This window comes from Aethalodelphis obliquidens, unplaced genomic scaffold (genome assembly GCF_003676395.1).
Source record: "Aethalodelphis obliquidens isolate GAN/ISIS:26980383/991018 unplaced genomic scaffold, ASM367639v1 scaffold28, whole genome shotgun sequence".
Taxonomy (NCBI): domain Eukaryota; kingdom Metazoa; phylum Chordata; class Mammalia; order Artiodactyla; family Delphinidae; genus Aethalodelphis; species Aethalodelphis obliquidens.
Window position 1 is genome coordinate 16,809,087 of NW_020837972.1, and position 25,528 is coordinate 16,834,614.

General features: G+C 48.2%; 1 protein-coding gene across 5 annotated transcripts in view; it reads left to right on the forward strand.

Annotated features, from left to right (window-relative positions):
* The window catches only part of CFAP251 (cilia and flagella associated protein 251), a 71,934-nt gene extending 48,128 nt beyond the window's left edge, over positions 1 to 23,806 (forward strand). For 3 of the 5 annotated variants that reach the window (XM_027124881.1, XM_027124880.1, XM_027124882.1), the window contains 5 exons: positions 2,649 to 2,739; positions 2,950 to 3,093; positions 17,829 to 18,057; positions 19,162 to 19,263; positions 20,444 to 23,806. In XM_027124881.1, coding sequence (XP_026980682.1) covers positions 2,649 to 2,739; positions 2,950 to 3,093; positions 17,829 to 18,057; positions 19,162 to 19,263; positions 20,444 to 20,580 — 703 coding nt within the window. In that variant the 3' untranslated portion in view covers positions 20,581 to 23,806. Of the gene's footprint in view, positions 1 to 400; positions 494 to 2,648; positions 2,741 to 2,949; positions 3,094 to 17,828; positions 18,382 to 19,161; positions 19,266 to 20,443 lie in introns of those variants that run through there. The other 2 variants (XR_003436751.1, XR_003436752.1) reach the window with 2 other exon arrangements.
* Positions 23,807 to 25,528: the final 1,722 nt, after the last annotated feature.

Below are 25,528 nucleotides of genomic sequence, written 5' to 3' on the forward strand. Positions count from 1 at the left end.
TTTGCAGTATGCGGGCCTCTGACTGTTGTGGCCTCTCCCGTTGCGGAGCACAGGCTCCGGACGCACAGGCTCAGTGGCCACGGCTCACGGGCCCAGCCGCTCCGCGGCACGTGGGATCTTCCGGGACCGGGGCATGAACCCGTGTCCCCTGCATCGGCAGGTGGACTCTCAACCACTGCGCCACCAGGGAAGCCCCCCGCTTTGTTGTTGTTGTTGTTGTTGCCAACATGAAAGCCTTTGTTTTTAATTTGGTTGATACACATTTGACAAAATATTTTAGAATAAAATAATCCATGAACAGGCACAAGGTATTTACAGTAACAACTGTGAAAAACATAAAACTGATGTATTCTTAAACAGTAAAGTCTATTTATAAATTTTTTTGTCGTGAATCCGGAAGACTTTCAGTTCTGCTCATTACCCTGGTCTGAAGCCCCGACAGATGGTGTGTAAGGCCCAGGAGTAGGAGGTGCAACTCTAACACATTTGGCAAGTAAGGACCATCTGTTGGTTTGAGCTCACGGGGAAGTGAAGGGCCAGATCTTGGGGTTAGGTGCCCTTTCTCCTCCCCCTGCTTTCCCTCCTCCCCCTCCCCCTCCCCCCCTAGGGAGCATTTACTGGGCTCTTGCTATATGCTGGTTGCTGTGCTCACTGTTTCTTGGGCTTTAGCTCCTTCCCCACAGCACTGAGTATATTTCTGGGCACACACACAGTAGGTTTTTGATAAATGTACCTCCATCTTGTGCCTCAATGACCTCTTTTTTTGTGGCAAGCATTAGAACCCAACTTAGGCAGAAAGGGGAAGTTACGAGCGGGTCCTGGGGTCTCGGGTCACCGTACTGCGGGGAGAGCAGACCAGCCCGCCCTCAGCATTTGCTCTCAGCTTGCCTCTGCTGTTGCTGTCACGCTCTGCAGAGCTGAATTTCGTCACTCAGTGGGAACTCGGCCACTGACAGTCCCCAGATTTCACACCAGAGAGAGGGAGTCTCTTGCCCCAGCTCTGGTGGGACAAGCCCAGCCCTGTCCCTCTATCTCAGGTCAGCTGAGCTGACAGTGGCCGGGAAGCAGGGGACATGGTGTAGTCCTGACTGCTGGAGGACCGTTCCCAGAGAATCCAGAGCTCTGTGAGTCTGTCCCCTGGGGCCTTCCAGGTGGTGACAGGCTCCTCCATGTCACTTGGGCCTTTACCTGGCCCTGCTTCAGAATCAAATGGCCAATAGTGGCCTCACTGCCCTCAGAGCCTGTTGGGATTGGGCCTGGGCCTGGCCTGGAGGCCACAGAGCGGGAGCCCTCTCAGCTGGACACCTGCCTCGATGGGTAATATCAGAGCCAAGAGCCAGGTGAAGACTGAGCCCTACTGGAGACGGTCCTCAGGCCCGCCTGGACCCCAGGCCCACCTGGAGAGTACACCAGCTCCATGGACCTCACGCAGCCTGCTTGGGTGGGGCTTGTGCGGGGCTGTGACAAGAGGACCGAGGACTGTTCTGTGGCTGACTCTTGCAGGAGAGCTGTAGGTGCACCTCAACACCCAGTTCAACAGTAATCATAGTCCTGAGCCAGGCCCTGGGCTTTCCATGTATTGTCTGATGTGTCCCCACAGCCATCCTGTGACGTAGGCACTGTTGGTATCCCTGTTGTACAGATCTGGAAACTAGCTCCAAGGGGTTCAGTGATCTGCCCAAGCTACGGAGTAATGTGCTGGGGCTGGGATTCGTATCAACCCCACACCTCAACAAAGATTCATCACAGGAGAAAAATAAAGGGCTTCATGTGGAATCCTTTCTGTGCACTCACTTTAATTCTCACAACAATCCCCTGAGGCAGACCCTGTAATTATTTCCATTTTACAGAATAGGAAGCTGAGGCCCTGAGTGGTTAAGTCACTTGCCCATGATCACCCTGCTTGCAAGTGGCAGAGCCAGGGCTCACAGGCATGTCCCTTTGACTCCAGCTTCTGTATACATAACCACTTCCCCGCCATGGTCTGCACAAAGTGTGTCTTAATAACCCTACAAAGCGGCTAATGGTCTGATTAGCAAAAATCCAGTTAGTGGATTATTAAGATGATTTCATATTATTATTAGCATTTTGTATGAGGTAAAGTCAGCCTCATACAAAAAGTAGGTTTTCTTACCACTTAAAGGGCCTATTTTTGGAAAAATCTGACCCTGTGTTAGAGAGCAGAGGGCTATTTTTATCTGACTGGCGTGGGTCCCTTGCGGCCTCCAGAGTTTTTATGGAAGCAATTAGCGACGGCCATCCACCTGTGCCACGTCCCATTCTTCTGGCTCTGGTCACATGCAGATCTAAAGTTACAGGAGGGCCACTGGGGAGACTGTGGACTCACCACCCTCCCTCCCTCCCTCCCCCCAGAGATTTCAGACAAATTGCCAGGCATCTGCCCTGTCATCCACGAGAGAATATCATCGTCATTAAGGCGGGTGCCCTGTACCACCGGGTTCCACACTTGAAATTGAATTTTCCATTTGCAGCTTCATTTTGGAGGGAATTTACTTAACAAGTTTACAGAGACCCTAATCGTATCCTCGCTGTAATACCCTCCGGAGGTCCGCAGCTGGGCAGCCTTGCGGTGCATTGTGTTCCTGACTGACTGCTGGCTAATAACGATGTTTCTCTCATTGTTCTAGTGCCCTGGAGGCAGCAGTTTCTCTTGGGGGCGAAGACCTGACCCCATTCTATGGTCTGGTGTCTGGTGGCAGGGAAGGAAAATTCTACAGGGTAACTATCCTCAGAGTAAACACTTCCTGGTAACATCTAGTTAAGTCTGTAAAACAGATGTGCCCGGGGTTAACCTTCTTGCTTTTTGCCAAAGCTGTTTTCCCCACTGAGCTTAAAATGTACTTTCTAGAAAATGTCCTTGAAGTCTAAATGGCTGCTTCAGACTTAAGCCAAAAATGCATGTTGTGTTTCCACTTCATTTCCACATAGGAGCTGGAAGACTATTTTTACTATTCTCAGCTCCGTAGTCAAGGTATTGATACAATGGAGACCAGAAAGGTGTCGGAACACATCTGCCTATCGGAGCTTCCTTTTGTCATGAGAGCAATTGGCTTTTACCCATCGGAAGAGAAGGTAGGTAGAATGAAAACAAGAACAGCCGTGCGATGTGTTATTTATAAAAACGACCTCAGGGAGCAATCATTATAGGTCAAAGTAAAAATTTAACACTATTCTTACGTAAATGGATCAGAAAGGAGGTCCTGGGCATAGCAGATGCACTGCTTAGAAACAGACTTGCCATAAAGATATTCTTGTAAGGCGGATTCCTTACCAGAGTTTGATGTGGGTAAGAGCATGGGCTTTGGAATTAGACAGAAGGCCCCTAGCTACATGAGGACCAGCCTCATCCAGTTCAAAGAGTTGATGCCCGCACAGCACTTGGCACAGAGTAGGCTACGTAGGAAGAGCTCAGTAAATGCTCGCTGTTGTGATCCTTTCCCTGTAGTTGCCATTCACCTGGCCTGTGTGAATGGGCTGCTCCTGCGAGGTGGGTGCTCATCCCGGGCTGCGGATGGAGCTCAGGAGATGCAGCCGCTCCTCAGAGCCTCGTAGCACACCCCATCTGTAAGGGGCTCCCAACAGGGACCAGAGGAAATGGTCCTCGTGGAAACTGGGGCTTAAAATGCAACTGATTGGGTTCTCTTACTGGAAATGCTAACACATTCTTATCGTAGAAAGTTTGGAAAAGATACACAAGTGGAATGAAGAAAATAATTACCTATAATCCCAGTACACAGAGACAACAGTTATTGGTATCTTCCTGGATTGATTTATATATAATGTGTATATATATATATATATATATATACACATAATTTTAAAAAAACTAATGGGTACCATATTGAATATATATTTTTATCCTATATTTTCACTTGATATTATGTAATACGCATTTCCCATTTCATTAACAATTCTCTGAAAACTTGATTTATAAAGGATATAGCTTAATTTTAAAACTTTGTCTGATTTAGAAAATAGACCTGTAAAGAAGAAAATAGAAATGCCTCAGAGGTAATCATTATTAACATTCTGGTGGACTTCCTTCTATTGTTTTATGTTTAGATATAGATAAACAAAGGATTGTCATTATATGGTGTATATAGGTATATATGTCAACGTTTTGCAGAGTACGTGTGTATGTATATGTATATGTGTATAGCAACATTCTCAGTAACTGTTGTTTTGTGAGCATGTGGTGAAAATTCCTCGATAATATGCTTTTTACCCCTGGCTTTATTAAGATATAATTGACATATAACATTGTGTGCATTTAAGATATTCAATATAGTGATTTTATATACGTATAAATTAAAAAATTATTACCACGGTGTGGTTAGTTAACACATCCATCCCCTTGCATAGTTACAATTTTTTGTGTGTGATGAGAACTTTAAAAATCTACTATGTTTGCAACTTTCAAATATACTGTACTGTATTGTTAACTAGAGCCCCCATGCTGTACCTTACATCCCCAGGACACGTGTATCTTATAATTGGGAGTTTGTACCCTTTGACCACTTTTCACCCATTTCTCCCACTCCCCACCCCCTGCCCCTGGCAACCACCAATCTGTTTCTGTTTCTGTGAGTTTGTTTGTTTTTGTTTTTGTTTTTGTTTGCAGTACGCAGGCCTCTCACTGTTGTGGCCTCTCCCGTTGCGCGCAGGCTCAGCGGCCATGGCTCACAGGCCCAGCCACTCCGCGGCATGTGGGATCTTCCTGGACCGGGGCACGAACCCGTGTCCCCTGCATTGGCAGGCAGACTCTCAACCACTGCGCCACCAGGGAAGCCCTCTTGTTTTCTTGATAAAAGCCATTCTGACAGGTGTGAGGTGATAGCTCATTGTGGTTTTGACTTGCATTTCCCTTATGGTTAGTGATGTGAGCACCTTTTCATGTACTTATTGATCATTTGAATATCTTCTTTAGAAAAATGTCTATTCAGGTCTTCTGCCCATTTTTTTAAGTGGGTTATTTGGCTTTTTGCTATTGGTTGTGAGTCCCTTATGTATTTTAGATATCAACCCCTTATCAGATATGTGTGGTTTGCAAATATTTCCTCCCATTCTGTAGGTTGCTTTTTCATTTTGTCGATCGTTTCTTTTGCTGTGCAGAAGCTTTTTTTTTTTTTGCGGTACACAGGCCTCTCACTGCTGCGGCCTCTCCCACTGCGGAGCACAGACCCTAGATGCACAGGCTCAGCGGCCATGGCCCACGGGCCCAGCCACTCCACGGCATGTGGGATCCTCCCGGACCGGGGCACGAACCCGCGTCCCCTGCATCGGCAGGCAGACTCTCAACCACTGCGCCACCAGGGAAGCCCTGTGCAGAAGCTTTTTGGTTTGCTATAGACAACATGCTTTCGAAAGGCTGTATACTCAGTTGATCCATTCCCCAGTTGACAGACACATAGGTTGTCTGAAGTATTTTGGCTGTCAGAGACATGGCTGTGATGCACATCTCTGTGTATGGTTTTTACATACTTCTCTGATTATTTTCCTGGGTCAGAGTCCTAGAAGTAGAATTACTGGGTCAGAGAATATGAACTTTAAGGCCCATTGCCAAATAGTTTTCCAGAAATGTAGCATTTTGCAGCTCACCATCAAACATACATAACTCCTGAAACCCAGCTAAGACTCAATGTTCACATTAGGTGTCCGAGCACATTTTAGTGATGTGAGCTGTGGTCCCAGTCATTTCCCTTGGCTTCAGTGGCCTACCCAGAATCACCTTTTTTTGGGTGCTCCAAGTATGACTGGAAGGTGACTTTTATTCTCCAAGTAGCATCTGGAGAAATGAGTTTTCAGAGCCCATAAACCCAGCTGAGTCTTGAATGAGTACCTTAAAAACATCAGGGAGACTTCCCTGGTGGCGCAGTGGTTAAGAAGCCACCTGCCAGTGCAGGGAACACGGGTTCAAGCCCTGGTCCAGGAAGATCCCACATGCCGCAGAGCAACTAAGCCCGTGCACCACAACTACTGAGCCTGTGCTCTACAGCCCACAAGCCAAAACTGCTGAGCCCCCGTACCACAACTACTGAAGGCCACGCGCTCTAGAGCCCGTGCTCTGCAACAAGAGAAGCCACAGCAATGAGAAGCCCGCGCACCACAACGATGAGTAACCCCCGCTCGCTGCAACTAGAGAAAGCCTGCGTGCAGCAGCAAAGACGCAACGCAGCCAAAAAAAGAAAAAAGTCAGGGATTCTTTAAGCTCCTCAAAAGGTCTTTTGACCAGTGTTCATTTTGTAAAAGTATATGGTCAGAAACAGAAGCAACTACCCGTAAAGTTTGTGCAACCCACATAAAAGTGTTCCCTAGAGCTGTGTTTCTAAAGCATGTTCCTTAGAACATTGTTTCCCAAACTGGCAACCTGCAACAGAATTACCTGGAGCATTTATTAAAAAATCAGATTCCTGGGCCCCATCCCAGACCTAGCCAATCAGAATCTCAGTGTATGGGGCCTGGGAGTCTGCATTTTCCACTTTGCCCCTTACCTGGTAGTCCAGCCGGGAAGAGGCCCTCCTCCACAGTGCCGCAAAGACTCAGTTGCTACCTGCAGTGTCTAAGGATCATATTCATATGAAACTCACCAAAATGCCATCATGGGGGCTTCCCTGGTGGCGCAGTGGTTGAGAGTCCGCCTGCCGATGCAGGGGACACGGGTTCGTGCCCCGGTCCGGGAAGATCCCACGTGCCGTGGAGCGGCTGGGCCCATGAGCCATGGCCGCTGAGCCTGCGCATCTGGAGCCTGTGCTCCGCAACGGGAGAGGCCACAACGGTGAGAGGCCCGCGTACCGCAAAAAAAAAAAAAAAAAGCCATCATGAGCCAGATGTCTCACATTTCCTGTAAGCACTCAGGAGCCTCTCTCTGATGGCTGCAGATCCAAGCCTTCCTACTAGGGAAGCAGCACTGGGTAGCGGCTGGGAGCACAGGCTCCTGGGTCAGGTGGCTCTGGGTTTGACTCCTGACTATAACCACTCGCCAGCTGTGAGACTTGGTCAAGTTTCTGAACCTCTCTAAGCCTCAGTTTCCTCATCTGTAGAATGGGGCTAATAGTAGTACCCAGCCCCTGGAATTATTGTGACGATTAAATGAGTATCTGATTAATACAGTACAGGGCACATGTTAAATGTTTGAAAAAACACCATCCAGTGTTATTACCTCCACCATCCATCCTGTCCTCGTCTCTGGATGTGTGATTATAAAAGGCCTTTAGATGAAGGTCTCTGTGACCCTGTGGATCTTTGTTTATAATACCCTCTCTAAAATCAGTTTTTTATTTTCTTGATTTGTCTGGTAAAGAGACTTTATGTAAATGGCCGAAAGTCATCATGCTGATGGCAGCCTTCTCACTCAGGATTCTTGATTTTAAACCCTGGGCCCGTGTAAATGTGTCCTCTGCAGTCCTGCTTTGTCGATAAGGGAATTCTGGGTGTTTATCCTTTGTGACTGTCACCCACCTGCCACATGAATCGCTGAAGGAGGAGGGTGGCACAGAGTGGCTGTGGTTTTTCTGCTTCCTCTAGAAGTACGAAGTGTAATTACCAAAGGCTCACTCCGTTGTCCTATCATTGGCCAAAAATAATAAAGCTTAACAACCTATCGAAATCTTGCTGATGAGTAAAAAGTACCCAGAGGGACTTCCCTGGTGGTCCAGTGGTTAGGTCTCGCTGCTTTCACTGCCAAGGGCCCCGGTTCAATCCCTGGTTGGGGAACTAAGATCCCACAAGCCACGCAGCGTGGCAAAAAAAAAAAAAAAAAGTACCCAGAAAAAAAGGTTAGTCTGCAACAAATGTTATAAAGTGACATGGAATATTATTTTACCCACATTAAAATGGTCATTGCAAGGTTGTCACTGACTGTTGTGTCACTGACTGTTGTGTCCCCCCCCACCAGCTGCTAAAAAGGGGTTTCAGTGCCCCACTCAGTGTCTTCATAAGTCCCCTGGAGTCCAGGGTTTTTAATCCACTTAAAAAATAAATTTACTCTTTGGAGATGTTTTCTGAAGGCCCCCGATCCAGATGTGGCCACATCTGAGTGCAAACACTGTTCGCTGATGAATTAGTTTATATCTGAAGCTCCGAGGGGAGAACTTTTTGATCTCTAGTTTCCATCAGATTTATAGCGATTTTAATAAAAATGTTTTCGGGGCTTTGAAACTTTTAAACCCAGGCTTCGTCATGGTTAATGAAACATTTCCTCTTAAGATGCAGCTGTTCCCCCTCCCCCGAGAAGTGGCATGAAGAAGTATGTGCCGCTGATAAGAGTATTTTCACACTTGGTTACTTGAAAGACTTAGAAACACAGACTCAAGCCAGCCCCCCAAGGCTCTACATTATTTATATCTTTTCTTACGTCATTTTAACTGCCTTGGGGATTTGAATCTAGTCAGTGTGGTAGATTGAAGCCAAATTATACAAGAATGTAACCCTCCCCAAAGAATCCCTAACCATTCCCATCTTCTGCAGAACACAGCCAAAGAGGTGAGGTGGGCTGCTCTTACAAATCTTCATTTTTTTTTAAAAAGAAAGATCTTCAATGTTTATAATGTTATAAACCCTAAGTTTGGGTTCCTAAGTTAGGGCTCTTCACAGTTTGTATAGCTGATTTCACATATGAGAAAGTGTCATCTTCCAGCTCTACAGATATATTTTCCCCCCGGGACTTTGGAATATCGTGTTGGGGCCTGTGCGTCACGTGTGTCCCCTGGTCACTTGTGGCTATGTTTCTGTTTAGCTTGCAGAGCGTTATAGATTCTTGATGGGTTTTTGCAATGAATTAACAGCAGTTCGACCACTTAGTTCTATAAATTGAGGCCAATCCTGGCAGAGAGGTGTGTGCCCAGCAAGAGCTCACATCGTGGAGGCTCAGCAGATCTTGGTCGGACGAGTACACGAATGAACGATATGCTCACCAGTCATGTTTGACTGCAGAAACAATAAGGAAGACAGAATCCCTGACATTATTGTTTGATCTCAGAGTAATGAATAGTAGCCCTAACTATTTGGTATACTCAGCAGCTTTAGCCTTGTTTAGGAGGGTTTGGAGAGGAAATAATCACTTAACTTTTTAAACGTGCTTACCTTTGGACCCAGCAATTCTGCTTTTAGGAGTATATCCTGCAGGAAAACTCAGGCAAGTGTAACAGTGATGTACTGCGGGATAGTTTGTAATAGTGAAAAATTAAAACGACCTTAAGGTCCGTTAATAGGAGATGGGGTGAATCAAGTAAGGCACACCTACACTCAGTAGTTATTAAACAGTGAAATTGACCTATGATTCTTTTTTTTCTGTCCTCTTCTTTTTTTTATTTTTTAATTTTATTTATTTGGCTGCCTTGGGTCTTAGCTGCAGCGCACGGGCTCTTTGTTGCCGTGCGCGGGCTTCTCTCTAGCTGTGGCACGCGGGCTCCAGAGCGCGTGGGCTCAGTAGTTGCGGCGCATGGACTTAGCTGTCCCGTAGCATGTGGAATCTTAGTTCCCCGACCGGGGATCGAACCCACGTCCCCCGTATTGGAAGGCGGACTCTTAACCACTGGACCACCAGGGAAGTGCCTGACGTATGATTCTTGACTCAGAAAGAATGTGCTGGTTTTGTTGTTAAAGGACAGAAGGAAAGTTGCAAAAGAGTATGTAAAGCATGACCTCATTTCATTAACAATAATATATAGATCTCATATATGCCTACCAAAACTGAAAGAACTTCTTCCAAACCTTTAACGACACTGACCTCTGAGGCACGGGATCCGTGAGAACTTTTACTCTCTACTTTCTACATATCACCCCCATCAGCTGGGGCCTCTGGTACCAGCTGGAACCCAGCCCTGGCTCCCACCCATAGTCTGAGCTCGGGGCTGCCCTGGGGGCTCGCGCTCTCCTGGCCTCGGGGCTCCCCCGTGTGTGTGTGCACACTCCAGGTCATTCCAGACGTGACGCTCAGCATCTTCCTCCTTTTCCACAAACACAGAAAGCCCACCCACACAAGACAGCTTCCCTGGAACACTGGGAATCACCAGAAGGATTCATGCATAACCGCCTTCCGCAGCAGCTTACCTAAAACTCATTAGACCTTCTCCCCCGTGCCGATGACCACCCCCAGGGGGGCTTCCTTGCTGGTCTTGACCCCCCACCGAGCTCTGCTCCCCCTCTTCCTTCCCTGAGGAGCACCCTCTCCCGTCCCTCTGCTGGCCGTGCCAGTTCAGTTCTTAGCTTCTATTTCCAAATCTGCAGTATAAGCCCATCTCTAGGGTTTACAAATGAAAAAACTTCCCATTTAGTCGCATCCACTCTCCTTAGAAGACGATCGTGGCTGTAAATTGCCGGGGAGAGGGGAGGCTCATACATGCATTTCTGTAGAATTTAATTTTTCTTAACTACAAGCAGTAGCTTGTATTGCTTTTGTATTCAGAACAAAACCCAGAAAGATAAACGAACAAATCCTCCCCAAGCCTTGTGTGCTAATCTTTGTGGCTAAACGGCAGTCCCAGCTGGGATGGAGGGAGCGTAGCCAGGTGGCACAGCCGCCCACCGTAGGAGGAGGAGAAATTTGAGCCAACGGTCATGGGCACAGTTTCCGCTCTGATGAAGACCCCAGGGGAATTGGGAAATTTGCACTTTGAAGAAAGGTCCTCAGTGGGTTGGATTTGTTCTGAAGCATAAATATCACGAGGTGTTTCCATCCTGAAAGTGAGAGAAATGGCCCACTGCTGTCGGGAGGCCTTCCTGGTCCACTGAGAACCCTACTCCAGGGAGCACTGCTGTTGTCACACTTACAGCATCTAAAGAAAGAAATACTAAAATGCTGCGCGGCCACTAAAAAAGAATGCAGCTGATGATATCAATAACACCAACAGCGGCAACAGCAGACCAGCCCTTCTCGCTTGAGCTTCGCTGAGAGCCAAGGACCGTGCCAGCCCCCCTGGCGTTTAGTCCTCACGGCAAGAAGATGCTTTTATCACCTCCATTTTACCAACCAGGACAGTGAGGCTTAGGGGGATGAGGAGGCGTGCACGGCCACTCAGGGCCGCGGTCTGTACCCCAGCTGGCTGGTCTTAGTGCAAACAAAAGTCAGGACATCAAACACTGGCTATTGCTGAGGGATGGGGAATGGTAGAGCACTTTACTTCTATTCTTTACATCTCCAGTGTTTGCATTTTTTATAACAAGCACATATTCATCTCTACTGGTTTTATGATGGTAAAAGAATAGATCATAGTCATGGTGAAAATTACATTTTTAAAAACTGATGGCATTTGCTTTGTTACGTGCCTTTGCCATTGCTTCACCTCTGTATTATATTTCTTTTTTTTTTTTTGGCCTCACCGTGAAGCATGTGGGATCTTAGTTCCCCGACCAAGGATCAAACCTGCACCCCCTGCATTGGAGGTGCGGAGTCTTAACCGCCGGACTGCCAAGGAAGTCCCTATTTTTCTTCCTTTTGTTATTATTATTATTATTTTTGGCCACGCCTCATGGCTTGCGGGATCTCCCCTGACCAAGGCAGTGAAAACGCAGAATCCTAGCCACTAGACCACCAGGGAACTCCCTATTTTTTTTCCTTTTAATCAACTTTATTGAGATATATCACATATCATACAATTTACCTATTTAAAGTGAGTCAATGGCTTTTAGTATGTTCACAGGGTTGTGCAACCATCACCACTATCGAATCCTAGAACATGTTTATCACCCTAAAAAGAAACCCTGTACCCATTAGCCGTCACTTCCCATCCCCCCTCCTCAGCCCCTGGCATCCACTAGTCTACTTCCCATCTCTGGATTTGCCTCTTCTGGACATTTCATATAGATGGAATCATGTGATGTGCGACCACTTGTGTCTGTCTTCTTTCACTGTTTTCAAGGCGCATCCATGTTGTAGCATAATCAGTACTTCACTCCTTTTTCTAGAGGAGTAAAGAAAAGAGAAGCCACTGTGGTGGCTTCTCTTGTTGCGGAGCTCGGGCTCTAGGCGCATGGGCTTCAGTAGTTGTGGCTTGCAGGCTCCAGAGCGCAGGCTCAGTAGTTGTGGCACACGGGCTTAGCTGTTCCGCGGCATGTGGGATCTTCCTGGATCAGGGCTCGAACCCATGTCCCCTGCATTGGCAGGCGGCTTCTTAACCACTGCACCACGAGGGAATTCTGTCATTCAGATTTTAAAACCTTTAAAAACATTCACCTGGGGTGGGGAAGAATCCCCGGAAGTGCTTGCAGCCTGGGCCCCATGAGGGGCTGGGCAGAGGTCACCATAAAAGGCGCTGGGAATGGTGGTGTTGTCATCTCTGAGTCTCCCCCCGGCCAACAGACAGCAGGGAGAGAGCGCTGTGGCCCAGCACCAATGGCTGGCCTTCTCCTGGGTCGGTGTCCAGTGGGCAGGACCTGACGGGAGGCAGCTGTTGTGCAGATAGTTACTGGAGAGGAGGGCAGTTGTGAGTGACAGAGTGATGCGCCAACAGCAGAGGCATCTGCAGCCCTGGAAGCTGCTGCCCAGACCCTCCTTCCCTGCCCCAGGTCAGTGCGAAACGCCGCCGTGATGGGCCACACGGAGGGGGTATGAGGCGAAGAGGATGCTGTGAGGAAAGACTCTCCTCATTTGCCAGGGACGGTCTAGAGAGCACTAGGTGTGTCTAAGGAGGAGGGAGAGTCCTTCCAGCCCGCGAGTCTATGAAACTATCACAGAAGAAACCAACGTGCACCAGGATCCCCTTTATAAAGACGAGGAATGGCGCCAGTTCAAGTGTATCATGTTCCTCTCCATTTAACGGGGAGGTTATAAAACTTAATTATAAGACACAATTCTAAGGCCATCAGTGGCTTCCTGTGGCTGACAACAGGATCGCAAACCCAAAGGCCTATGGGGAGAATGACAGCGGCAGGAGTAAAGCAGTCCTGGGCCAGGGGACCCCGGCCCTCCAAGGACAGGCCACCCTCACGTCTCGGGGCCTGGGCAATGGGTACCAGCAGAGGTCCAGGGGCCGACTGTGTAAATGTTTAAAAGTTATAAATCAGGAATTCCCTGGTGGTCCAGTGGTTAGGGCTCTGCGCTTTCACTGCCGAGGGCCCAGGTTCAATCCCTGGTTGGGGACCTAGGATCCTACAAGTTGCATGGCGCGTGGCCAAAAAAAAAAAGTTATAACTCAAATGACAAGCTGTTGAATAGATACTCGGCCTCGACAGTTCTACCTTTTTTAAAAATTTTTAATTAATTAATTAATTTATTTTTGGCTGTGTTGGGTCTCGTTGTTGCGCACAGGCTTTCTCTAGTTGTGGCAAGCGGGGGCTACTCTTCGTTGCGGTTCACGGGCTTCTCGCTGCGGTGGCTTCTCTTGTTGCAGAGCACGGGCTCTATGCGTGCGCAGGCTTCAGTAGTTGTGGCTCGCGGGCTCAGTAGTTGTGGCTCACAGGCTCTAGAGCGCAGGCTCGGTAGTTGTGGCGCCCAGGCTTAGTTGCTTTGCGGCATGTGGGATCTTCCCAGACCGGGGCTCGAACCCGTGTCCCCTGCCTTGGCAGGAGGATTCCTAACCAGTGCGCCACCAGGGAAGCCCCCCTTTTTTGAGTTTTAAGAGAACTTCTTCCATGGCCTCATTGTGCCCACGGTGTTTCATTCATTCAGTAAACGTTTCTCTGGGCCCCCACGATGTGCCGGGCTCTGAGCAAAGCTGCTGTGGAAATAGAGATGAACACTATTGCTACAGCTTAATGGAGGAGACAGATGTGGGCCTGAAGAATTAGAATATGCCTCACAGCTGCCACCCACCATTGCTCTGTGATGAAAATCACAAGCCGGATGCTGATTCTTTTTGGCATGAGCGTCACCTCCGCTAGCCGCTGTGGTGTAAGAGCTGGTTCTCAAAGCTGTGGCCCCCAGACCAGCAGTCTGTGTTTTTTCTTTTTTTTTTTTTGCATTACGTGGGCCTCTCACTGCCGTGGCCTCTCCCGTTGCGGAGCACAGGCTCCGGACGCGCAGGCTCAGCGGCCATGACTCACGGGCCCAGCCGCTCCGCGGCATGTGAGATCTTCCCGGACCGGGGCACGAACCCGCGTCCCCTGCATCGGCAGGCAGACTCCCAACCACTACGCCACCAGGGAAGCCCCAGCAGTCTGTGTTTTAAGGGGCCCTCCTGCTCATGTTGATACCTGATAAAAGTTTGAGATCCCATGCCTTAAAGCCATACTTCTCAGCCTTGGCCACACATTCATATCCCCTGGGGACCTTTTAAAAACTATGACTGCTTATACTCCACCCCAGAACAATTAAATCAGGATCTCTGGGAGTGGGGCCGAGGCCTTAGAATGTTTAAAGCTCCCTGGGTGAATCAAACGAACCACTGCCTTAGTGGATGACAGGCCGGCGTGAGAATGCCAATAATAGGCCGGGCTGAGCCAGCCAGCGCGCTCTGGGCGACCGCGGGGCCTGGGAAGGCTCTGGGCATTCCATTCGGGCTCCGAGGTTCCTCTCCCAAGCACGAACCTCGTTTAGACGCGTAGCAGCACCTGCCTCTTCAACTAACCCAGAGTAGGCTCGGGAAAGAAACGTCATGATGCTGAAGCTGCCGGCTCTCTGCCTGTTGAGCAGTGATCTTCGGCCAGTCATTTGGGGAAAGAGAGTAAGAGGTGAGTCACCTACAGAGTGGTTTGTGCCAAGAACGTTCCCTGAGATCTTTGGAACGCTCCGGGTGTGAGTAACTCCAGGCACGTTTGGATTCCTTCTTTGTCCTCTTCGGGTTAGTCTCCTATTTCTCAATTGAGTTTGAATCGTGTATCGCGTTTGTAAAGTACACGTGTCATTTACGTTATAATTTATGTATTTATAAATTATAATTTATGTTATAATTACATGCATTGTAATTAGCAAGGGCATAGGAAGTTTAAGAATCACAAGAACAATTACTGCCGGTTGAGTGCTGACTGTGTTAGGCACTGTGTCAGCACTTTAGATACATTGTCACGGTAAGCCTCAGATCAGCCCACTGCAAATGGTTTACCCTATTACTCCCTTTTTCAAGACAGGAAACTGAGGATAAGGAATGTTAAGTTACTAACCCGAAGTCACATAGAAAATGGCAGAACCAGGTTTTGAACCTAGGTCTGCCATCAAAGATCATAGTGTTAGCCCCAGTCTCCTTTGGCTCATAGTAAGTGGTGGCACATGCATTTACTAATAGTATTAAAATCATATAGTAGAATCTGTAAATAATATATGCTACTGGATAGTTTTATTTATACACAAAATTGTACATAATTTAACATGCAGCTGTACATAATATAAACTCAACAAATGCTGTATATGAAAATGTTACCAATTAGAGCTACTTGCATAGTACCAATTACGGTTCGTTTGTATCCATAACCAATGATGTTATATCTAAAGACCATTCCTGGAATGTTGCATTGAAGATATATGGCTTCTTTGAAAATATTAGGCGATTACTAAGATACAGTGTAAAAAGGGGAAAAGCAGGATACAAAAGCAGGATACAAAAAAGGATATATACACGTACCAGTTTTGCAAAAAAAAATAGACACATGTGTTTTATATGCATGGGAAAAAGTGGAAGGAAGGTACCCCAGATCTTTCACAGAAATGATGGCTGGACTGCAAGAAGTTTGTATTTTCTTCTTGATACTTGGGGCAAGACCAAGACACTAGGCTGTTCCAGACAGGCTAATATTTGGCGTTGCTTCAAACTGGTGCTCTTTCCATTTTTGTTCTACATTTATTTAGTGGACAGGGAGAAATTGGCTATCTATTGATAAATATTGTGTACAAATATAGATTCTCTTCCTGATTCATTCCTACAGACCAAAGAAGTTCAGGTTCTGGGGGAAAAAATTTATTTCCCACTTTTCTGTGGCTCTTATTCTCTCTCTCTCTCTCTCTCTCTCTCTCTGTAAAATTCAAAACCCTGCAATTTGGAGGGACACATATTAGTTTCAAATGTAGACACTAAAATAAATTACTCATTTCTAGCCCTTTGTCAGGCACCGTTCAGGTTTCTGAATTTTAGCCGGCTGCAGTGTGCGTGGTACAAAAATACTGCACAGAGAAGGCTGATGGGAGTGGGGAGTGGTTTCGTTTGTTTCTGTGTTCTATTTCTCGCCTCCTTGCATTTTGCCAGTTACGCAAGGAGCCCTGTGTGGAGACCTGCATTAACTGGCGCCACATTTCCATTTGAAGCCACAGACATGTCAGCACTCTGCTCATTCTAGGAAATTTGGAAAATACGCCAAGAGTGACTTTCCAAATCAGAAAGCAGCCCTCACAGAATGAGTTGGGAATTGTTCCCTTTTCTTATGTTTTTGGGAGAGTTTGTGGGGGATTGGTATTCTTTAAATATTTGGTAGAATTCACCAATGAAGCCATTTGGTCCTTGGTTTTTCTTTGTGGAAGCTGTAAAGTTACTAATTCAATCTATTTACTTGTTATAGGTCTGTTTAGATTTTCTCTGTCTTCTTGAGTCAGTTTTGGTCATTTGTATCTTCCTAGGAATTTGTCCATTTCACCTAAGTTATCTGATTTGTTGGCATATAATTGCTCATACTCTTTTTAATCTCTGTAAGATTGGTACTGGTATTCCCTCTTTCATTCCTGATTTTAATAATTTGAGTCTTTTCTCTTCTTTTTCTTGGTTAGTCTCGCTTAAGACTTGCCAACTGTGTTGATATTTTCAATGAATGATGGCTTCTTAGGTCTTCAATTTAAAAATTATATCACATAAGTTGTATGTATGTTACATAGAATCTTTTGAGTATATAAAACATTGCAGGATAAAGATGGAAAAGAAAGAAAGGAAAAAAGAATCATGGTGCAGTTAGTTGCCTTAAGAAACTTACCACAGCCTTAGGTCCTGTATTTGAGTTTCACACTGAATTATTTGCTTGTTCATCTAAACTAATTTCTAAATTCTTCAGGATTCCATCTTTTTTTTTTTTTTTTTTTTTTGCGTTACGCGGGCCTCTCACTGTTGCGGCCTCTCCCGCTGCGGAGCACAGGCTCTGGACGCACAGGCTCAGCGGCCATGGCTCACGGGCCCAGCTGCTCCGCGGCATGTGGGATCCTCCCGGACCGGGGCATGAACCCGTGTCCCCTGCATTGGCAGGCAGACTCTCAACCACTGTGCCACCAGGGAAGCCCAGGATTCCATCTTTTAAATGAAACTAATATCTTCTTCACAAAGCAAGGATGTAGTAGATACACTGTGAGATACTTAGGTGAAAAGTGAAGAAATGAAACACTGTTCATGCCAATGCTAATAGTATTGACCAGTTGGACAGTGGATCAAAGCTGCTGTAAAATTTAGTACCACAAAGTGGGTGGCTTCACACAACAGGAATTTATTCTCTCATGGAAGTCTGAAATCAAGGTGTCAGCAGGGTCATGCTCTCTATGAAACATGTAGAGGATAATGTGTGTCCTTGCCTCTTCTATCTTCTGCAGTTACCATCAATCCTTGATGTTCCTTGGCTTAAGCTGTATCCCTCCAACCACTGCCTCGGCCATCACATGTCCATCTTGGCCCTGAATGTCTCTTTCCTCTTTTTATGAGGATACTGGTCATGTTGTATGAAAGGCCCACCCTCCTCCAGTACAACCTCATCTTAACTAATGACATCTGCCCTGAGGGACTGAGGGACTTGGGGTTAGGACTTCAACCTATCTTTCTTTGGAGGGGGGATACAGTCAACTCATAACATACATGTTCTAAGCTAACAGTGAACATTTGTCTGTTACTCTCCAATTCTTAGAAGTCTATCAAAGTGTCTTTTCTGCTTACCATGGTCTTTTTTTTTTTCCCCCTAAACCTCTTTCCTAGATTGAAGATATGTTTAATGAAATCAGATTTAGTGAGTATGTGGACACTGGAAAACTAATTGACAAAATCAACCTACCGGATTTCTTCAAAGTTTACCTTAATCACAGGCCACCCTTCGGTAACACCATGAGTGGCATCCAGCGGAGCTTTGACATTCTTGGTTTTACCAATTCAAAGGGAAAGAAAGCGATTCGAAGAGAGGATTTTCTGAAACTGCTTCAAACCAAAGGTAAATACCTAAATAGGTATATCTCGTAACACCCTTGAGCCATTCCCACTGGAGAGAACTGAGCTGGGAGACAGAACGCCCCCCGGCATCTCGAATTTGACTGGACTTCAGCCGCGAGGATGCCGCTTACTGACCCACGTGGCTGGCAAACACGGGGTAAAGGGAAGGATGCTGGGAACCAGAAGGATGCAGTTTATGTTCCAACTTCCTGGAGCTGCAAGATTCAGGGCCTTCACTCGTAAAGCAGGAATACAAGTGCCAGCCATCAACCTCACAGAGCTACTACGAGACTGGGTTGCATTTGTGAAATAAAACCACACCAAAGTAAAACTTTTCATTTTTACCTATTCTTTTCCTCATCGTACTTTAAAAAAAAATACACTTATTTATTTATTTTTGGCTGCGTTGGGTCTTTGTTGCTGTGCTCGGGCTTTCTCTAGTTACGGCAAGCAGGGGCTACTCTTCGTTGTGGTGCGCGGGCTTCTCTCTTCGTTGAAGTGCGCGGGCTTCTCATCACAGTGGCTTCTCGTTGCAGAGCACGGGCTCTAGGCGTGTGGGCTTCTGTAGTTGTGGCACACGGGCTCAGTAGTTGTGGCTTATGGCCTCTAGAGTGCAGGCTCAGTAGTTGTGGCGCACAGGCTTAGTTGCTCCACAGCATGTGGGATCTTCCCGGATCAGGGCTCAAACCCATGTCCCCTGCATTGGCAGGCAGATTCTTAGCCACTGCGCCACCAGGGAAGTCCTTCCTCATCGTTTTATGTGAGGAAGTCAAGTAGCCCTTTTCTCTGGGCGATCATTTCATCTTAGCCAAACTGCTGCTTCTAATGTGAGGGAATTTGAAATGAAGCTAAGCACAGTCTTTATCAGAGTGCTGTCTTCTTTCTCTGCACAAGCCCCAACACAGCCCCCTGGGTTGGAGTCCCATTTTTAGCACCATATAAGGAAGTCTCTGTGACAGTAACATGGGACTCCCTAGAATGTTTTTGTGTCTCAAGGAAACAGTGGAATCATTCTCTTGAAGACCCCAGAATGATGATGCTAAACTCTGACGTGAGGCTCAGTCCCATGAGCTGAACAGCCTCCTTTTCCCTTTGTGATGCCCAGGTGAGCACATGACGGAAGAGGAGATGTCTGACTGCTTCGCTACACTGTTCGGACTGAATCCTGAGGGCTGGAAATCCGAGCCCGCAGCCTCTCCTGTCAAAGGTACTACAGTGGGCTCTGTCTGGACACGTAGCTGAGCTGCACTAATTTGTTGGCGACTTAAGTGCATTTAAGTCTTCTAACTGGTGCAAGCCACTCTCCTTCATACCATACACACAACAAAGCAAGTCTGTTGGGAACGCAACATGAATAAGTTATAAAAAGACCAGGGAGTGGTGGTCATGTCTAAGAGATGAAAGCTTTTGTTCTTGTGCTCCGTCCTTCCTTCCCAGCCTTGTTTCTTCCCTTTATTCCCCCGATTCAGTCCTCATCTTTCCAGCTTGGGTAGGCGAATCTTGGACACTAGTAGAGGATACAGTTCGGAAGCTCTTTCAGAAGAGGTATCGTCATGAGAGCCTTGGATAAGGAGAGGGCAGGGACTCGGCAGGCAGGCACGAGCCCGACTTCAAGCTGCCAGAGCTTGAACATCTTTAAAGATCATCCTGGGACTCCCCTGGCAGTCCAGTGGTTAGGACTCCGCGCTTCCACTGCAGGGGGCGTGGGTTCGATCCCTGGTCGGGGAACTAAGATCCCGCATGCTGTGCAGTGTGGCCAAAAAAAAAAAATCCTCCTCTCCTTTCCTGTCTGAGGATTTCCCACCTCCTTCTTTTAGCTCACTGACGCCCTTGTGCTGGAACGTGTCCATGGACAACCCCGAGTGCTGCCCTGCTGCCCCCATGGGGTCGGGAGCAAAGACTCCTCACCAGGCTTCCTTCTCCCTCTCCTTCTGTTGTCTGTTCCCAATTTCAAATTGAACACAGTTCCTAACACAGATAGTTCTAGACTCCAGGAGCTGATTGGTCATTTCCAACCTGCAAGCTCCTCTATGCCATTCCTTGTGTACCTGGGATCTCAGAATGTAACTTTCCCAATTGTTTTATATACACACACATGTATACAGTGTTCCTAAGTGTCTCAAAACAGTAAAATCAATGATGCCTTGTAGTTGAGGCTTTGCAGTGAAGTGTGCAGAGTTTTGGGTAACAGTGCTCCAAACCCAAACCACAAAGGAGGGATTTTAACCAGTTTCCACCCAAAGGTTTTCACGGAATCAGGGCCAAATCCCAGCACAAAGCTCCTCTCACTTTTGTTTAGTATCATTTCCTCATATTTTTGGAAAATGCTTCTGAGTTAGAAACCTAATTGTTATGAAGGCATTTGCTTTCTTTTCTTGTTTGGTTAGGTTCAGAAATTTGCTTTGAAGAAGAACTTCCAGACGAAATCACTGCAGAAATATTCACGACTCAAATTCTTGGCCTAACCATTTCCCAAGATTCTGGACAAGATCCTACGGTCAGTGAAGTTGAAAGGAGTGCCTGAAGCACAAAGGACTTTGTGTGTGTGTGTTTTTTCCACAAGGCACTGCTTTTCCCACATTTCCCTACCCCTACTCTAATCTTCAGAACGTTTAGACATTAAAAGCAAATTTCTGTTAAGCAATGGAATTCACAAAGTTGGACATTCCACTGTTTCTGAAATAGAAAAGTGGGTGGAGGCAAGAAAAACGATGGCAGCTGGATGGAAAGGGTGTCTGGAGACCCCGGCTGCCATTCTCATGCCTAATCCACGGCAGTGCTGCCTGGAGGGGGTTTGGACAGGATGAGAAGGTGGCGTGGTCCCCGGGGGCAGAAGGGCCCTCAGCCAGCAGCAGGCCTTCCTCGTGGCAAGTGTGGCCTTATTTCTATCCCCTCAAGTGGCACCTGGACCCTTAGCCTAACATGGCCTGATATGGGTCATCCCAGCCTGCTATTGGGCTGGGGCGGGGGCGTTGGGTGCTCTGGGCTCCCGAGAGCCCCGGCTTGTGGCTTCTTATGAGCAAAACCCCTGAGCAGTTGTGTGCGACCGTTATGAAGAGCATCCCCGGCCATGCTTAACGCTGGTGGCACCTGCCAGAGAGAATGCAGAACAGCAGCCCCGGAGCCCTGTGTGTACCGCAGCTGGACCAGAAACGGCCGGCCGGCCTCCCCGGGGCAGAGCTCAGCAGAGGGGAGCCGCCCCCTCACACAGCGCACGCGCCGCATAGGCCAGCGTGGTTGATTCGCAGCCTTGAACTCCGCTGGGCTGCAGAACTCGTAGCAGGCGAAAGCAGTTCCCCGGCGCGGCTCGGGATGTTGAGGGAACGTGACTCAGGCTTCAGCAGCATTCTGACCTTGAAGATAGGGTACCCTCGTCATATAAACAGATGGAAGTTATGGTCTGATTTTAAGAGTTTTGTCCTCAGTTATGAGGTCTCACTCAGGCAAATGGGCCAAAGGTTATTCTCCACACGTGCTTAGTCCGACACACCCGCTGGCCAGTACCAGCTCCTTCCCCGGAGAAACCAGCCTTTGAGATGATGTTTCTGACCCCCGGAGCAGGGGTCTGTGTGAGAGAAACAGAACGGCTGCAGCACCCTCCTCCAGGCACAGAGCCCCCTGCGTGGCGGCCGTTTGGAAACCTGGCTCTGTGGGTCCTTGGGACTGCCTGGAACACAGAACAGAGCCGTATCCCCCACCGCGGCTGTGTCACCACCGTCTCGGGACAGCCGGCGCCCGCTCGTCACACTGTATACCTCCAGGACTTTGCAACCTGATTTACATTTGGTTCTTTTTGAAAAACACGAAAAGGAAAACAAGCTTTGTGAATCAGCTTTGCAGCTGCTGAGGGCTTAGGAGAGACAGACTAACAAGCCAGTTAAAAAGTTCCCGGGGACATGTTAGGGAGCAGAAAACTCTCAAGTGACTTGTTCTCTTCAGAAAATAACTCAGCATGGGATGCACTCTGGACACCCACCAGGGGCTTCTTTCATCAGGTCCTTTTTGGTTCTTGTTGACGACATATATTGGAGTCATCGTCTGGAGCAGAACCGGCCCGTGAGCAGTTGGACCTGTGGCGGCGGGGCTGGTGAGTGGGAACCGCCATCAGGCCCAGGCTGAGCCGCTCGCTCTGTGCTGAGTCGATAGGGGAAGGGTGAGGGTCAGGGTGGCCGTCCATCCGGGAAGGCGCAAATAGCAGGGGACCGCAGCATCCGTGTCAGCGGCGTTCCCACCCTGCTCCCAGCCCAGCCAGGCCGCAGGCGCCCCTTCTCACCCTTTCTGCTGGTGCTTTTCCTGGGGGAGCTCTCAGCTTGTCCGACCAGGGTGAAGAGCAGCTCATGTGCACCTTCCATCCCTGGCGAGGCGTCTTCACCTGCTGGCCACGCAAGTGGTGGCGAGGCCGGGCCCCAGCACCCGGGTCCAGGGCAGGAAGAGGAGGGCTGCCTTCCTGCCCAGAGAGCAGAGAGCTCAGACTCTCCCAGCCATGTGGGTAGCAGAGCAGCAACACCAGAAATGGAGGGAGCAGAGACCCAAGACGGACGGTCTCGCTGGGCTTGTACGTCGGACGTAGGGGTGAGACGCTGGACCCCGAAGAGCACCATGTGATGTTCTTTTGAAAAAATAATACTGTTTCAGATGGGGCCTCTGGCTACCGACCTCTGCATCCTGGCCTGTTGCTTCCAGAGTTCAGGAGCCCGTGGAAAAGCCATGATTGTCCAGGAACCACCCAAAGCTTCCCCCGCCCCCCACTCTCTCCTCCAGACCCCCAGGCCCCTCCTGGGCAGGATGAGTGTCTTGTTTGCACAGCACCAGCCCAAGGGCCGGGCCGGCCTGGGCTTGCATCCTGCCTCTGCCATTTAGTAGCACCCTGTGTGCCCTTGGGTGTGGCTAATCTCTTAAACCTCAGTTTCCCCCTGGAACAACTCCTGGGGTGGTGGTGAGGATTAAAAGAGATATTGCAAATAAAAGTGTTCCTGGCATAACGTAGTGCTCAAAGTAGGACAGCAGCTATTATCACTGCAGGCAGAAACTGTGCCTGAGACTGGGGAAGACGTTTGATGAGAATTAATCTCTCCCGACTCCAGGGTTTTAGCATCTGTTAATACTTGCTCAAATAGGGGTCTCTGCAAGCTTTGACAAAGGACCCTTGATAAATATTTGTGGAACGACTGAATGAAAGAACGTGAAGCTTCAGTGCTCTTTTAATAGCTGACTTAGCTTTTGAATCAAAGTGAATCCGGCCCCCACAGGCCATCTGCATCAGGGTCAGCAGACTCTCTGGAAAGGGCCAGAGGGTAAACAGTGGGGATCTGTGGGCCGAGTGGGCTGGTGGATGCCTCACCTCGGCCGTTGGAGCACAAACGCAGCCACACAGACTCTGGTCCAGGAAAGAACGAACGTGGCCCCCTTCCAATCAAACTTAATTTGTGGACACTGAAACTAATTTGGATTTCATGAGAATTTCCACATACCGTGAAATCTTATTCTTCTGAGATTTTTTTCAACCACTCAAAAATGTGAAAGCCAGTCTTAGCTTGCGGACCACACGGACACAGCAGCCCGGATCTGTCCCGCAGGTTGGAGTTTGCTCCACCTTCTAGGCCAGGATGACTCTTTCCAACGGAGTTTTACAAATACGACGTATGTGTAAAACACCTGACTAGTACTCTTCAAAAAAGCCCAGGTCATGACAAACAAGAAAAGGCTGAGAAACTGTCCCAGGTCGGAGGAGACTAAGGCGACACGATGACTAAATGTGAAGCAGGATCCTGGGTTTCTGGAACGGAAAAAGGACACTAGGAAGAACCCGGTGAAACCCAGAGGAAGTCTGTGGTTCAACTGATAGCATTGGGCCAAACTTAATTTCTTAGTTTCGATCAATGTATCTTGGTTGCCTAAAAGTGCACACGAGGGAAGCTGGGCAAAGGGTCTGTGTTAACTCTCCATACTACCTTTGCAAATCTAAAATATTTCAAAATCAAAACTATATTTAAAAATGAGGGAATTCCCTGGCAGTCCAGTGGTTAAGACTCCGTGCTTTTACTGCCGGGGCCCGGATTCGATCCCTGGTCAGGAAACTAGGATCCCACATGCCTCGCAGCGCGGCCAAAAAAAAAAAAAAAAAAAAATTCCTGTACCACCTTTCTGCCTCAGCCACCCCTGAGTTGTTTCCACGAGCTGCCCTGTGCCCCACAGCTCTCAAGCCAATGCTCTTGAAGCCAGTCCGGGCCCCGGCTCGTGGGTTGCCTCACGTGCCAGCTGTCCTCTGTGAACCCGCTGTGCTTCGCGACAGTGTAGACAAAAAGGGGCTTTTTTTTTTTTTTTCCAGAAAGATCTGTGTCCTAAAGCCATGGCTGCCCTAGACCCTGGGGTTTTTGGCCTGACCATGTTCTTGAGAGATCTGGATGACAGAGGTTCCCCTGCAGGCAGTGGCTCAAAACTGACTATAATGAATAGACACAGGACACTGGGACTCAACAGTAAGTTGCCACCCTATTCATATGTCATATAACATCCTCTGCTAGCTTAGCTTAAAGGAATATCACACACACACACACACACACACAGGCACACAACCCGAGTTGATGCAACATTCTTCCAGGGCAGTGTGATACTGAGTGTAGGGCCCAAGCTCGCGGGACAGTAAACCCGTCGCGGGGTTCTTTACCGTGTTTCCTGAGCTGCTGATGCCCGAGGCAGGCCTCTCGCCCCCGCCGATAACCATGGGTATTTATCAGTGCCCAGGTGAGAGGCATCAGGCCCCGAAAATCACTCGCCACTGTTGGCAACCCTGCCTTTTTCTCCATAGTTTGAAATCACCAGCTGTGAGTGGGGAAGCTCAATACCAAGGTCGCCCCCATGGAAGGGAACGAGCCATTGTGTTTGGCCCTGCACCCCCTCTTGTTCTCTCCTTATTTGTTGATGGGAAGTCACAAAACACTTCAATGTAAACATGGTATTTATTTTTTTAGATCTTAGTCGTTAAAGCAAGTGGGTTTTTTTCCTTTGGGCGGGGGCGAGTTTAGTTCCAACAACCACGACAAGCTCTTTGCCAGCACTTCAGACGACACACAGCGTGTGCTGTGAAGGGTAGTCCCCACAGCGTGTCTGTCCTGCCGGAGGGAGCAGTGGGCGGTATTGTGGACCCTGGTTCTGATGCAGAGAGAGAGCATCAGGTGTAGGCGCTGTCTAAAGTGCTGGCCGCCACCCAGCTTCTCCTCCGTGTGCATCTGATTGCTTCGGAGATGGACTTCATCCATCCATTCATTCATGAATTCAGCAAAGAGTGAGTGTGCGCCAGCACTGCGGTAGGGCTGGGGGTACAGGGGTGGACAAGACGGGCATGGCCCTTGTCTTCGGGGATCTCTGATTAAACAAACACATAACTATGTCGTTGCAAACTGCGATCATAGAGGAAGAGCCAGGGGCCTATGAGATAGAATATCATGAGGGAAATGTGCTTTAGTTGTGAT